This window comes from Cygnus atratus, chromosome 7, assembly GCF_013377495.2.
Source record: "Cygnus atratus isolate AKBS03 ecotype Queensland, Australia chromosome 7, CAtr_DNAZoo_HiC_assembly, whole genome shotgun sequence".
NCBI classification, from domain to species: Eukaryota; Metazoa; Chordata; class Aves; order Anseriformes; family Anatidae; genus Cygnus; species Cygnus atratus.
In genome coordinates, this window is record NC_066368.1 from 7,892,692 (window position 1) to 7,909,060 (window position 16,369).

General features: G+C 40.5%; 1 protein-coding gene across 1 annotated transcript in view; it reads left to right on the forward strand.

Moving 5' to 3' along the window:
• GFRA1 (GDNF family receptor alpha 1) overlaps positions 1-16,369 on the forward strand; it is a 142,511-nt gene that overhangs the window by 75,660 nt on the left and 50,482 nt on the right. Inside the window, exon 4 of the mRNA XM_035547697.2 lies at positions 12,835-13,174. Coding sequence (XP_035403590.1) covers positions 12,835-13,174 — 340 coding nt within the window. The remainder of the gene's footprint in view (positions 1-12,834; positions 13,175-16,369) is intronic.

Below are 16,369 nucleotides of genomic sequence, written 5' to 3' on the forward strand. Positions count from 1 at the left end.
AGCTCTGTAGGCAGAGCTCACCCATCCTGCACCCCTGGCTTCAGTGACACTCAGAAGGTCAGAGCAACTGTCATAAACTAGAGCTGTGCTTATGCAAGGAGGTTCAGGGAGTTGTAGTCTCTGTTACCACGTTGTGTATTGACCAATGTGCTGTGGTATATACCAGAGGAGTGACTCTACTGCTGTACAAATATTGTACACTGTACAATTGCTGTCTCAGCAACATCGTACTGGTTGCACCCACAGTGAAAGGAATGTAATTAATATTGTTAATACAGGTGAATTACGATTTCGCAACCATCCATTTAAATCAATACAGCACAAGTGTCCCAGCATTAGCGTGCACATGTCTATACGTGTGTGTATGAAATGACTCTGAATAAAATAGACTATTTAAATGTAAATGATGTTGTCATTTGACTTAGACTAAGTCCTGACTAGTTCAGAGGACATTCATTTTACTTTAGTGCTTGAACGTTGAATTAATTTTTGTACAGCACTATTTTTCTCTTTCAGTTATTTTTTTACTCCTTTGTACATTAACATTCACACACTTGTAAACATGTACACTAAATAAAAGCCCATGTATTCCACGTGTATTTTAGAGTTAAGAATGGAGCCAAGGAGAGTGTAAGCTGATGCCCAGCTCCTGATAGCAGTTAATCAAATGCTTAAGTTGATTTAAATGGGTCTAAAGGACAGGCTAAATTGGGGCGTAAAACCTGGATCCAGAGTTTATTGAATCTTCATCAAGTTTATTGAAGCAAATGGATGTTGAAGCACTGTGTTCAGTGGGCTTTGGACCAGACACTAAGCAACAGACAACTGAGGCATGGGGGCAGCACCTAAAGAAAGAGGCATGAGTGCTATGAAGTTAAAGTTAAAATAATTTGATTTCCTGCTTTCCTTTTTTTTTTTTTTTTCCAGGAAGAACTAAGTTTTTACATATGAAAAAAGAAAAAAAAAAGAGAAATTAGACATTTGTAATAGATTATAAAGGCAAATCAGAGTAGCTTAGCTGGAGAATTCAGCAGAGAATGGGGGGAAAGGCGGAACACTGAAGGCAAAACAGAAGGGAGCTGGGTGTCACACACCGTATGTGGCATAAATGGAAGGGCAAGGGATCTAGAGTAGACAGAAGGGACCGCTGTGGTCTAATTTATTAAATAACATAGTGATTTCAAGTTAATAAACCCCCAGTTGCATGTAGGTAAGTGACATACATCATGCACAGCTGCCTTAACTTCACTTTGTACTGGTTTATCTTCTGCACACACAGTAGGACAGTGACCATCATTAACATTATTAAATCTGTAAGGCAGTGTCATTTAAGTTACTTATTTCCAAAGTATCCTATTTCCTCTGTTCCATTAAGTGCACCTGCCTCAATGCACACTTCTCCTTGATCATTGGCTTTTGAAGTCCCAGCAATGAGTCTTAAGACAAAGTGAGCAGCAGCACAGTGACTGCAGCTTATGTAAGCTTCCTGAAGCTGATCCACAGCAAACCCATGAATTGGCAAGGGTTACCTGGGTTGCTCTCTTCCCATTGTGGTGCATTTATTTGTATTCAAGAGGATTGCATCGGGACCAACTGAGAGAAAAGAAGAGCAGCTGGTGGTGGATTAACGGGATGAGGTTGTTATTGTTTGGTAGATCGGACAGATAACTGCCCCAAATGGTTTCCAGTAGCAGCAGGGAAAGGGGGGTGATTTGGTGCCCCCACAGCTGCTGTGACTCTTGCTTTTTGCTGACTCTATTGCTCTCTCTGCTGCCATGATGGCAACCTTTGTCCCACCCCTACTGCTGCTGTCACTAATTGAGCATCTGCCCTGTTTCTGTTACTGCTGCTTTCACAGTGATTTTAGTCTCGTATTTTACTTGTGCTAAGGTACTTTGGTCATGACCACAGAGACATATATGTCTACCTGACAGAAGTTGCGGGAGAGTTTTAGAGAAGGTAGAGCTTTTCTCTTGTTATGCATGCCAAAGAGAGTGTCTTTTCCCCACTCTCTGCTTTCAAATGTTTTCTGATTTAGCCCATCAGCTGCTGTTGTCAGATTCGTTTCACAATCACTTCCCCTGTCCTCTGTCCTCTCTTGATTTTCCTTCTGAAAGAATAATACTGTAGAATAAGCAGAATAATTTTTCTACTAGGGTTTTATGTACTTTGACTCTTTTTTTTTCAGGTTATAGCCACCAGGAGCAAGCTGCTGTTGTAGATAAGCTAATATATACTCCTGCAGTAGACATTCAATGCGTGTAAACCGTCCCTACCTATGCTGGTATTGCCTGAGGCTGGAGTAAGTTACGCTTCAGCAACTCTTGAATTAACAGGTTTTGTCTGTCTGTAGCTATCTCCTGAGTACAACTAGTATGGTAGCTCTTCGTGAATGGATTTGTTGGTAGTCTCCATTTTATACCAAATCTAAGAATAAAACAGAATAAGTTTAGTTACCTAGATACCATGATTTTTGAAGAAAGATTGAATAGATTGAGGAGGAATAGCTTAGGAGTGAAGTGATGGGAGAGTGACAGTCTTCAAGAAGTTAAAAAGCCAATGCTAAGAGGGTAGAAGTAAAATTAAGAAAGAAACTGGTATAGTGTTTCAGAAAGTGATAGCTAGATTAGATATCAGGAAAAAAAATTAAAGGAAGGTACCGGATAGCTATCTAGAGGGGCTGTGGAGTTACTGAAAAACAGGTTGGATCACAGATTAGGCAAACGGTTGAGGTGGGAAAAGACCTTTTGAGGTCATCCCGGCCCTGCTCAAAGGAGGGCCAATTTCCACCCACCGTGTAGTTTTTGTATTCAAATTATATTTTTCCAATTTAGCTTTAAGGATAATATGGGAGATTGTATTGAAAGACGTGTCAATATAAATAGACATGTCACTCTCCCTCTGTCCACTGAACCAGTCATCTAGGTGTTGAAGGCACTCAGGCCTGGTTTGACTTTGGTAAATCCATGCTGACTGGTCTAAATCGCCTTCCTGTCCTTCATGCACGTGGATACGGTTTCAAGGAGGGCTTGCTCCGTAGTCATCCCTACAGCTGAAGTTAGGCTGACCCACCTATTATTCCATGTATCCACCTGTTTGCCTTTCTCAAAAGTATTCATGGCATTTGCTTTACTCCAGTCATCAGGGAGTTCTCGTGATTGCCAAGACCTTATGAGCAGGAGGTCAGCCTCACAGTGACATTGGCCAGATCCCTCAGCACTTGTGCATCATCGCCTTAGGTCCTATGGACTAGGTTATGTCTAAAACAGCATCAGTATTTGTACATTTTTTGTACATTTATAGTTCTAACTGAAGGTTTTCAGTCCTTTTCCTGTTGTGCCAGACAATATTCACATTCCCATCTCTGACCCCTTTCCCTTTGGATTACCTACTACTCTTTCTTTTGATGTTGAGATAGTGTGGTTTTGTATGTGATTTGTGTTCATTTCCCATATTTTAACAGCTTTATTGTTTAATGAAGAAAGTAAAAGTCGAATATACAGCTTTATTGACAAAGCAATTCTTGGCATGTAGTTGGAACACTAAAAAATGTGTTGGAAAATTTAAAAATACTAAACCTCAAAATAGCCCCTATATTTACATTTTATAGCAAATTTTATGGGTGAAACTGAAATAGGACAAGTTACAGGAAAGTAATGATCAGGAACTTAGTATTTTATATGGTCAAAAAATATATAGTTATTTTATTGAAATGATATGTCTAAAATTTCCTGTTGCTAATCTGAAATCCAGTTTTAAAGTGTTTTTTTTTTTTTCTTTTTTTCTGAAAAATGTTTGAAAGTTTGGCTTGGACCTTTGTGAAGGTTCATTTCCTTTTAGGATCTTTCCCCCTTCCATCAGACTTTCCAGTCACATTGAGTTCAGGTATCTTAGAATCAGCCTTAAGCTAGACAAAAACATTTGGATTTTTTTCTTATACTTACTAATAAATGTGCATGTAGCTTTCTTCTGAAATGGAACACAAAGCCAAATAGTATTGAAATATTTTATGTACATATACATGAGTATATAAATGTGTCTGCATGCACATACATATGAAAGATCTAGGCTGTCTTTATGTAAGAATATACTGTGCTCGCAGTGTATATAATTGTAGAAGAACTCTGATTTGGTGCAGTGGTGTAAAGAAGGCAAAATCTGATGGTGACTTTATCTTCAACAACAGGAAGCTAGTGTGGTTGGAAAAAAATATTATATTTGGGGCCAAAAACCTTTCCTCATCTGAAATGTGCGGTTATTTCAGGTTTTGATGTCATAGCTAAGAGCATATCTGGCCCCTTCTTCTCTGTAACTGGCATTACTTCAAGAATAAAGCAGTTGTTAGTGAGCAGAGAGAAGACTTTGGAATTTCCTGCGCTCCTGCTGTGTAGATTCAAATGCTAAGTTTAAATAATGGATGAACCTAAGATTATTATAATTGATCATTGTATGATTTATATGGAGTAATTATAACTAGGTTGAGAAAGAATTTTCAAAAGCTAGTTTCCTGGTAGCCAGAGCCATTAAATAACAGTGTGCTGCCAAAACAAAAATTAGGTGGGAATGTAGCCACAAAGTTCAGAATGTCTGTCCTCTGTCTGATTTATAGCTACCCTTATGATGACAGTATCATTGGTATTTTCTTATTAGGAACAGTAAGAGCTGTTTGAATTGTTTTTTCTTATCTTTCTAACGGAACTTAGCATTGTTTTAAGCTTAGTCAAGCGTAATAACTGGAAAACTGCAAAAATCTAATGTATAACAAAGCTAAAAGGTGCAAGAGGTTGAAAAGGTTAATTAAAAGTGTAATGATGGCATTTACTCAGACAGTCCAATTAATCACTTTATTCCAGTGGTCATGTGATACAGAAACCATTGCTACAGATAACTGATTTCTAGTCTGTGCATACATGGTCTGCGTTCATTAATGTCTGTATTTTTCTATAAAAGGATTTTTAACTTCTGATTTTAAGCTACTTTCTGAAGATATTTTAAAATAGCAGCTAATGTTTAACCCTGTATCCTGATATAATACTCTCCATCTACTCTCGCACTGAACAGGAGGGGAGCATTGCCCCCTTGGTACTTGTAGTTTTACAGCCCCAGGGGAGGTTTGCTTACAGCTTAATGGGGTTTTAGGTATAGAAGAAATAAAGCACTAGAAATACATCATTATGTAATGTGATCTCTCTGAAACAGTGTATATGACCAACGAAGTGAATTCTCAAGTGTCAACAAGCACATTTAAATGTAATTTTTACCATGTCAACTGGAAAAAGGCAAAAAGAACCTTGAAGGATCAATTACAAGGGTCATAACCTTGTATTATCTGATTTTCTATAATATTCACACAAGCTTTATTGGAATGGAACATAAATTTGAAAAATAGTGAGATTAGGAAGGATTGCAGTGCTAGAGCAAAGAGCTAGAAGCTTTCTCCTGGCTTATTTTGCTGGGGCAGCACTTTAGAGGGAGCCCATTATAAGGAGGAGAATAGTAGTTATGTTAACACAGTAATTAATCAAGTCTGAGGAAAAGAGGAAACAAGTTGTGAATTCAATTCTGCAGTAATAAAAAGAAATGCTGAAAGTTACCCTGTAAATTGGCATGACTTTGGTAAACAGTCCCTCACTGTGTCTTGAGAACTTGCATGCAGTAAATCACTTCTCATGGCAACCGTGTAGGTTTGAATATTTTCACAGTTTTATTCTGTATTTCCATGTGTGCTAGTTCCTTCCCAATTCTGTTGACTTACTGTTCGGCTAATAATAAAATACTGCACAGTATAACATGAGAGCATATGCAGTAACAGTTCCATTGTGAATATTTCAAGGGGAAATTAATTAGAAGAACTCAGCTGAAACCGTGGTGATAGCCTTCCCCATCACAAAACCAGCCTCTGACTTAATACAGAGCATGAATTGTATATGGAATGACTGGAGATCTCTCCTCCAGAAAAGAAATATATTCTGTATATGGTTCCAGTCATGCATAATCCATCCCTAATGCTAGTGCAGTGTAGGTACATTAAAATGACCTTTACACCATACAACTCTTTAGGGTAGAACTGAAATCCTTGGTGCAGTAATGTGAGAATCAGTGAGTGGATCAGTTTACAACAGTAAATTTTTCTTTGAGATTTTTCTTTGTTTAGCAGCCTCTGATTTTATTCATACATTTCTGCTTTCTGTGTGAGATACTTTGGACGCAAGTGAAAGTGTCATTAAAGTGCCAAATTCTTGTAACTTAGATTATTGAAAAATCAGAATAACTCCAGTGAATAAAATTGATTTAACTCTGCTGGCATGAATATAAAGCAAAGCTGTCATCCTCAGTACCACATGGACAATTAGGAATCCTGGCTTAACCTTTCATTAAATTTGTGGTAGAAATGAAAGGTGATCAGGATATTTGTGTGAGTGAAGACAGAAAGAATTTAAGCAGCAGACCACAATATTATTGACAATGGGGAGTAGGGTTTCCTCTCCCTGCTCTCATGGAACGAAAATTTAAATCAGTTCATTACAGGTTTACAGGACTCTCCTCTTTCATAATCTGTAGGTTGGAGTAGATGTACCTCCACTTCATCCACCATGGAGTTATCTGCTTGGCCTTTCCCCATTCCTTCCCAGGGAAGACTGAAAGTACCAAAGGAAACATTAAGACATTGTTTCTCCCCTGTTTCATCAGCATGTATCCAGCATAGCGGTTTTCTCTTGCAGTTTTATCTGCAATGTCTGCTAAATGCACCAGCAAATGGTCAACTAAAGGTAGCAGGACCTAACTCTAAATGGAGACAGGAATCTTGCCAAGCATGAGAGCCCAGATCCAGTGGCGAAGTGGGACAGTGCAAAACACAGCACACGGGGCATGTGGCCCTCTTATAATTAAACATACAGAAACAGACCAAGTGATGGATTTACACGCATAAAAGTCGGGAGCTCCTGCTTCTGGGCAGATCTAAAATCCAGATGGTATGCGCAAAATCCTTACAAAGTTCAGAGGAAATTCTGTATTAAAAAACAAACAAACAAAAAAAAACAACACAACACACACCACCACAACAACAAAACTCCTGCACAATATATGTCTAGATCGACAATAGGAAATACAGAAACTGCCATTTGTTGGAAGTCCTTGGATTTGCAGCTTCAGGCACCAGGTGCATCTGTCTACACAGCAGTCAGTGTCTGCTCCTGCGAACAGAGAGCCTCTCTGGAAGAAGTGAGCAGGCCTGAGCCTTCTGTTAGAGGGCACCTAGCAGAAGAAATTATGGTGCTTTATTCGTTGAGGTAATGATCAGAACAGTCTTTGAGCAGTCAGGAGGTCTGGGCTCTTCTCTACAGGTTTTCACAAAGCCTTGGAGAGTACCCTATGGGCAAGGCAGCAGGTTGGGCTGGAAAGAAGAGGAGGAATTGTGCTATAGAAAGGATCACATTGTTTTATAAGGGATTACACGAAGAAAATACAAGTGGGGTCATGCCTCTGCAGACTTGTAATTAAGGCAGTCATCTTCAGGGAGGGAGTCCTGGTTTCCAGTCACTGCTTTTGTAAGAGAAATAACTCTGTTTCCTGGGCCCAGGCCAGAACCCAGCAATATGCCTCTCAGGGAGAGCTCTCATTCTTGGGCTGAAGCATCACACGCTCTCTGGTGTTTTGCAATATGCTCTGTTTCCTGTGCTCCTTCCTGAGAACACCCAACAGTGAGGTGGTTTGAGATCGCTTCTGGGAAACAAGAAGAGTGGTTCGGAATAAGGAAGATGTCAAGGAGGGCAAAGTCTCCCAGATGCTGGCTGATGACCAATGGGCAATCATAAAAACAAAGGCCAGGGTGTTTTGAAGAAAGACTTCAGGTACAGCTGAAGTTTATATGAAGTTTATTTGAATGCATTCAGATACAGATGACAGTATTGCCCATGTTTTCGACATTTTTTTAGTCTTCTGTTCTTAAAAAGCACAAGTACCCTGGTGAACCTCATAGCAGCACTTTTGTTAGAGTTGGGTTGTGGTCCTCCTCCTTATCCCGCTCAGGTTTTTGTTCCTATATATGCAACATTCTGCACCTGCTTTGGAGTAGGCCCATACCCATACAGTCACCTCTATTACTTTGCAATTTTGCCTTCCATCAAGTTAACATTTACTTCTCTCTTTAGAGCACTCTGTGCATTAAATACCCCAAAAAGCCTACTAATACTGATTACTTGCAAATAGTAATTGTAATTTGTTGTGGTTTAACCCGGCCAGCAGCTAAACACCACACAGCTGTTCGCTCACCCTCCCCCCTCCCTCTCTGGGATGGGGGAGAGAAACGGGAAAGTGAAGCCTGTGAGTTGAGATAAAGACAGTTTATTAAGACAGGAAAATAATAATAACAATAATAATAATAATAATGATAATAGTATAACTAATAATAACGTATACGAAACAAGTGATGCACAATGCAGTTGCTCACCACCCGCTGACCGATGCCCAGCCTATCCCCGAGCAGCCGGCCCCCCACCCCGGCTAGCCACCCCTATATATTGTTCAGCATGACGTCAGATGGTATGGAATACCCCTTTGGCCAGTTTGGGTCAGCTGTCCTGGGTCTGTCCCCTCCCAGCTCCTGCTGCACCCCCAGCCTGCTCGCTAGCAGGACAGAGCGAGAAGCTGAGAAGTCCTTGGCTTGGTGTAAGCACTGCTCTGCAACAATTAAAACATCAGCATGTTATCAGCGCTCTTCTCATCCTAATCCAAAACATAGCACCCTGCCAGCTACTAGGAGGAAAATTAACTCTGTCCTAACTGAAACCAGGACATAATTTTAATGACAACCTCAGTAAATTGCTTTTTATGTACTGTAAGAAAATTGAAAACTGTGTCCATTTTGCTTTTTAATATGAATGTTACAGAACAAGTAATAGTCCTTCCACTGCTTCCATGTAATGGGAGCAGGAATAAGCTCCCAGTATCCTCTGAGAATCCCTTCTTGTGCACCATGGAGTTAACAGGAGTTGAGGAGACAGCCAAAGGCTCAGTAGAAATGCAGAAATGAAATAGAAATGGAAATGCAAGAAAGATGAAAGATGAAGGTAAAGTGACTGTGAAAGCGAGTGAATCATAAGGAAGATCAGACAGGGCAGTGGAAGCCCTATTAAAACTTTAGAAATATCTCTGGTTAAAAGACTTTGGCTGGCTTCTTTCTGCTGTTTTATCCAAGCCTCAATGGGGGCTTGAGTCCAGAACTGCTGCAGCTGTACAAACGATGGGCATGGGTGGGGGGTTTCAGGGGATGAGAAATAATAAGGTTGTTGCAGCTTATACTGTAGTACAAGGCCCATCAGTAAGATATATCAGGAAAACACCTCACCTTCTAGGCAAGTGTTATAGTCCCAGTAGGAGAGCTGGGAGCTGGTGATCCTTATCGTGGTAAGTTAGTATCTCTCAGCCAGTTGTTGCTGCCCCAGAGTTTCTGGGCTCGTTGTACAGCAAACTGCCAGGTAGGAGGAGGTTTTTAGGCATCGTCACTCTATCCTGTTGTGCCATGACTCTGCCTGGCACTGCAGCAGGCTGGTGCCCATAGCCACAAAGCAGCTCGCAGCAGCCGGTGACTTCCGAGAAGAGGCTGCACCCCAGCACCTGCAGACCTGCTCTGCTGGGCCCCCGGGGGCAGGGGGGCACCCGTGCCTCGCACACAGGCACAAGGCATCGCTTACCGATGGACCGCAAGTGGCTTACCTGGGAGGCCGCAGTGATTTGGCAGGAGCTGAGAGCTGTGTGGTCTGGCACGGTTTCTGCCATGGGCCCAAGGCAAAACAACTTGTGAGAGAGGGAGCTCTGGGTGGGGAAATGGTGGTGGGCAGGGATTGTCACTTGTCCTAGGCTGCTGGTCTGACTGCCCCCTGTCCATACACAAGTTCCCCAAGAGAGGGGGAACTGGGAAAAGATCTTACACAGACCTTTCCTGATGGATGCTGTCAGGAAAAGTAGCTCTGGATTAGATCCATTTGCTCTTAACATAGTCAGTACCTACTAAGAGCCAAACTTCTGCCTGTCTTAATAATTTAAGCTTTGCAGAACAGAAGCTGGGTGAAATTCTGACCTTATGTATTACTGCTGCGTAAGTAATCCTCAGAAATATTTTCAGTGTTGTTAACTGTTTGTAGATACCACAGGACATAGGAATAATTACTTTGTACTTTTGCAATAAAAACAAAGCAGAAAGTGTATTCTGGATTGTAAATTTTGCATTAAAACATGATTTAAAAGCTTGGGGGAAGCTGGCACTAACGAGAAGTTCAGACAGTCTCATTTAATTCAAGTGCAGTAGATGCAGATCTCCTATGTGCTGTATGTTAGTCTTGGTTACAAAAGGTAGAAATAACTTCTATAATGTGATGATAAATAAGACGGAAACAATAGCTGGAGACTTATGGATCAAAATAGAAAAGGCAAGTGGCAAGTTACAGCCAGGGGTAGTTAAAAACAAGCAAGCAAGCAAACAACAACAACAAAACAAACAAAAACAACAGCAGAAAAACAAAAACAACAACAAAAAAAAATGGTCCATGTTCAGAGTTCACATGTGAAGGAACACAAGCATTGGTTAGATAAAAGTTGTGTGAAAGATATGATAACTTTCAGTGCTGTTTTTAATTGTGTCAACATTTACCATAACTGCGTATCCTTACTGGAAAACATATATATGATTGTTAGCAAGGAGGTGCTTTATTACATCTTTTTTTTTTTTTTTTTTTTTTTTTTTTTTTTTTTTTTTAAAGAATGCGTTATAATAAAGTAAGCTGATGTCTGTCTGCATTGTTATACCCCATTCAGAGCTCTTCCACAGAATCTGGTTTTAAAGAGTGGAATTCAGCAGTTGACTCGCAGGCACAAATAACCATGTAATTACTCTGCAATCACATAGTAATTAGCATGTACTATTCATATATTGCATAATTATATGCCCTACAGATTACATAGTAATTATATTTGTACCAAACATATAATTCTGTATACTGTATCAGAGGAAAATAACTTGGAGAGTTCATAGTTAAGATTATAGATATATGTTAATATAATGCAACATTTTATATAAAAGTGTTACAACCTTATGAGAGGTTTATATTTTCCATATCATCTCTTCTGCATCTGGTTTAGCGTGAACTAACAAGCAATGGTTGGCTGTTAATTTACAGGCAAATGTTGCATGATTATAATTTTGTAGCATGTGGAGATAAGCAGAAATTTGCAGTTTGTTGTGCAGGAAGCTGGGCTGGGGAAGGATTCAGAGTGTGGGTATTAAATACACAAATGCTAAATATATTAATGTAGTTACAACGTATCACTAGAGTGAAAAAAAAATGTAATGCATTTTACTTATCCACTGGGTTGTTTCTGAACATCTGAGATGCATGGGGTAGTAGCAGGTAATACATTTGTGTAATGCTAAGTGTGTGCTAGCATGCAAGGCACAGGCAGTTCAAGCAAATGCAGTAAGTCAGTGTGCTGTGTCAGCCAAACTGCATCAAATGTCCCTGCCATGAAAAAAAATAGAGAAAGGGTTGGTTGGCATCCTGGTCAGGGAACGAGGGGCAAAGTGGTAGGAGAATGAAGAGGAATGGCACTGAGTTATACAAAGGTCTTGGACTCAGTTTCTGGGAAAAGGTGGAAAATCTAGAAAATAAGCTTTTTTAAGAGGTGCTTAGAGCTCTAGATCTTGTTGGAGATGTGTTACCTTTGGCTGTCCCTCCTAAGTGGTTGCTGCAATGTTTTCAATATTTGCAGAATATCTTTTGTTCAGCTTGCAAATTCTGTAGCAGTGGGAAATTAATGTATTTTCTTGGATCTGTGATGTTGGCATTCCCATTATCCAAAGCAACTTTATAATTGTTCTTAATTGAATTTTGTACTCTGATGCCAGTTGCCATCATTTTCAAGCAAAGCATATGTTGGATTTTAATATCTGGATAATGTATTGCAAAATTAAATGTGTAATTATAGTCTTAACTTTTATCTGAGCTTATTTTTTTCCTAGAGCTTCTCATAATGTGTGCATATGCATGCGTGTGTGTAAGGGAGTGAGATACTCCTGGTTTTAAAGTATTTCTTTCACGGTGACTTGTTAATTCTATGTCATCTACAAAGCTTGTAAACTTCATTAAGCTTTCAGGGTTCAGGTGGTATCTATAGGTCTTACGAAAGTACCTCAGTCTGATCCTGGAGCTCACAGACCTTGCGGGTGTCATCAGAGCCCTCTCAATCGTGCGGCTGCACCTGCTTGCCTTTCTGTCTCTGTGGGCTGTTTTAGACCTCAAAAACTGTGGTAACAGGCACATGGCTTTTACATTCCGCAGAGTACACAAATTACATTTAAATGTTGTTTCTTGGTGTAGACACTGAATGTCATTTTTACTGTTGAAGGAAAATAAAAAAAAATATGACAGAGCTTTCCAAAATTAGAGTTAGGAGCCCACGGTCTAACTGTGTTCTTGTGCAGTGGGCCAAATGTATCCCTTCCAATTTACCAGTGATTTTAATAGCATTTAAGTGTGGCCAAGTCTTTCCCAATTTTCATCCTGCATGTCAGCTGCAAAGAAGATGAAGTACAGCCTGCCTGGTGTAGTCGTCATTTATTTGCCAGCGCTTTGATCGTAACGCATGCCTGTGCTCTTGTTCACTTGTTAAGTCATTACCGTAAGAAACATAAGGACTGGTTACGGTTTCTGGCACTGAAAGTTTTGTATGTAACAAGTATATTATCAGGATCTCATTAACAGAATGAAATAAACACAAACGTCAAAACACAATATAAATGTGACACGTTTCTTACTGCTGTTGTGTTGTTTTTTCTAGTGGAGCCAGTACTTTCAAAGGGGAACAATTGCTTGGATGCAGCAAAAGCTTGTAACCTAAATGATACCTGCAAGAGGTTCAGATCTGCTTACATAACCCCCTGCACCAGCAGCACGTCTAATGAAATCTGTAACAAGCGGAAGTGTCATAAGGCCCTCCGGCTATTTTTTGACAAAGTTCCCCCAAAGCACAGCTACGGGATGCTCTTCTGCTCCTGTCGAGACGTAGCCTGTACAGAGAGGAGACGGCAGACTATTGTTCCTGTGTGTTCATATGAGGACAGGGAGAAACCAAACTGCCTGAATTTACAAGAATCCTGCAAGAAGAATTACATCTGCAGGTAAGATAGCACACGGCAAGGGAGTGATTAATGAGGTTCCAGAGAGAACTTTTTGGTACTGCTGGATTTGCCAAGACTGGGGTCAGAATATCCACTAGGGAATAGGATGAGTCAGGGAAAGCAGCAAAAGCCTCTGACATCCCTAACAGAATAACAAAAGCCTGCATCTGATTACAGTGTGTGCCTTCTCCAGAACTGTTCACAGCTACTCCCTCGCATTAAGGAAGAATTTTTAAATCCTGGGCTTATTTTTTGCACATTTCTGTTGGAATAATTTTCATTAGATGTCTCTATGAAATGATGTCTCAAAGTGATTTTATGTCCCACTAGTGACCAGGTGAAAACAGAATTATTCTTTATATTGGGGTTTGTTGTCATTGCAATATAGCGAGTGAGCCCTAACAACAGTGGATGCAAGCCACATGGTGGACTTATATATAGTCACAATAAACAGACTACTTGCAGACTTCAGCTTCATGGAAAGAAAAGGAGTCCACATTTGTGGACTGGATCCCACGGTCTTGTTAGAGCTGTTTTAGGTTTGGAATTGTTTTATCTCCCCTCCCCTGACAAAAGTGGTGGGCTGATATAACTGGAGGGTCATAGATTCAGTGACCTGATTCCCAGTCTCTTCCCTCTGTGTGTTCAGCACAGCCAGGCACTACGGGGCGCTGCTTCACATGACAAACTGTCCTTCTGCTTTTATTAAGTTCTCTGCTGGTTGTCACACGATGCTTATTCGGTGCCATACAGGACTTCCTCTGCCCGTAGGAAATGCTTTATTCCTACTTAGCATCGTGTATGTTTATATAAGAATGCCGTTGTGCTAATGTCATCTTTATGAAGTTACGCCCAAGAACTCATGCTCATTTTGAACGTGTAAATTCCCTGTAGATTAACAAAATCTGTGAATTGCAAGTAAGGAAATAAACACTATTGTAAAATGTCAAGGATACTGAAGATATGTATATATATGTCTTGATAAGTACATACATATGCCTGGTAAAATACTTTGAAGTCCAGCTATGACATCTCCACTGGTGATGTTGAATTTGTAGCCATGGCACCTCACACATACCCGAGGTGTTGCCAGCTGAGGAGGCAGCAGTGCTTTGCCCTCCGTGGCTGGGGGAGGTCAGGAGCCACTTTCCTGCTGCCACAAACCAGAGCAGCTTTAAATAAGGCCAGGGTTTTCATTGCAGTTCAGCGAGTTACGTTCAGCACCTTCAAGGCTGTTGCAGTCTGTGAAAGCTGGATACTGGTTCTGGAGGCAGAACCACCCGTTTTCCATTTCCACGTTGTGGTGTTAGTCTTTTTGCTTGTATATACTGTCTTACCTAGATTGTCTTACTTAGCACAGGCCCTGCTAAGTTACAGCATCTTCAGTGTGCTTTCTGCCAAAATTCCAGCGTGTTACAGTGCCAGGGAAGTGGGGGAGAGGATTTTGTAGGTAAACTTCTTCCTTTTATCCAGGCTGTAGTGCTCAGGAATTGCTTAGTTAAATTAATGCCATTACTTCTCTTATGACTGTGTTTTCCTTTGGTCAGCTTTGATCTAATGTTGTCCCAGCAGCTAAGTTTTTAATGGCATTTTGTTTAATCTGACCTCATAGGCCTGGTGTTCTGCTTTCTCCGTTCCAGCACTGCAGAACAGAGCTTGGGAATATGGCTGCTCCTGTAGCCCAAGGTTGCAGCCAACACTAGGGTGAAAATGAATTTCTTCACAGGTTCTTCCCCTGACTTCTTTTCTTTAAAACTCCAAATTAAAACGTTTGGACTCTTTCATGTCTTGGTGAGTCCTGGCTGTCAGGAGCAGGGCAGTGCTGGTGAGAAGGAACGGGCAGGCAGATGTCTGTGGGGTCGAGGCACGGTCAGCAAAGTGCAGTGCTTGGTCCTGCACCTCGGGGTGCAGCAAATGTCACGGGTTGCTGACAGTTGTCCCATGTCAATGCTAATGCCTCCTGGGCTGTCTAAACCACTGGTGTGGTTAGTACCTTCCCCCTCTCCTGTCCCAGGGGGGAGAAAAGAGCAGCAGAGCTATTCCAGTCTATCCATAATGTGGTGAAAGGTATTTTGTCTCTGAATTGTTGTGCACTTAGAGGGAGATGGTGTGGCTTGTTCCCTGTGATCTGCAGGAAAACAGGGACTTGGGCAAGGGAAGAAAGAAGGGGAAGAAGAGATCACGTCTCACCTGCTATTAAAAATATTGGCATTGATAAATATCAGTCTACGTGGTAATTCCAGGCATGTTTAGAATAATTAAAAGCAGTAGTCACGAGACATATAATTCTAACTCTGAAAACTTCTATTTCATTTTGAAATCAGAACAAGTATCTAAATGAGAGAAAAAATTGAGACTATGTTCTGACTTCTGTGAAACTGTCATTTAGAAGCTATTATTTGCATGCCCGTTACATCCATTGGAGTTTCTTCGTAATGCCAGGCAAAACAAAGGGGACAAGTTCTAAGGGTTTCTTAGGGTTTTTGAAGGATTTCTGAAAGCAAATGTTTTCCAAATGCTGCTCACTTAGAAATGCAAGATTTGAATCTGCCCCTACTCCATATAAAATATCACTTGGGCCTATGCCCAAGTATGTATTTAAACATTCAGTTTTGGATGCTCTTTAAAAGCTTTGTTTTAGATGCACGTATTACTGAATCTGTTTTTCAAACAGAATTAAGAGCAGAGAAGCGATTCAGCCAAATGGCAGATGCCCCTAACTGAGACGACAGGACACTTTGATTTTTTTTTTCTTTTTTATTCATTCATCGATCAGTAATAAAGTCTTGATTGAGGGAAAAAGGGACCAGAAGTGTCAGGAAATGCAAGTAAGCTCTGACTTACGTAAACAGTCCTAGTTTTTCAACTTCATCAGAATATTGAATGGTTCATGGTTCATTTTCATTTTCATTTTTCTGCTGCCTCTCCTTGTATCCTAGTCCATATGCCACTCTGAAACTGATTGGAGGCTCTCAGGCATGCCTGTCAATTCTAACTAAAAAGAAAGAAAATAAAAATAAAAAAAAGAAGCCATTAGAATTCTTTTTCATTATGAACATAAACAAAACTTCTAAGGCAGATCATTGTACTGTCAAAAACTTTCACTAGTTGTCCTGGAATATCTCAAACCTCTGAGGAAACTCCTCTTCTGATTACTTCAGCCACAAATTAAACCTCACAAAATTGACTGGCATG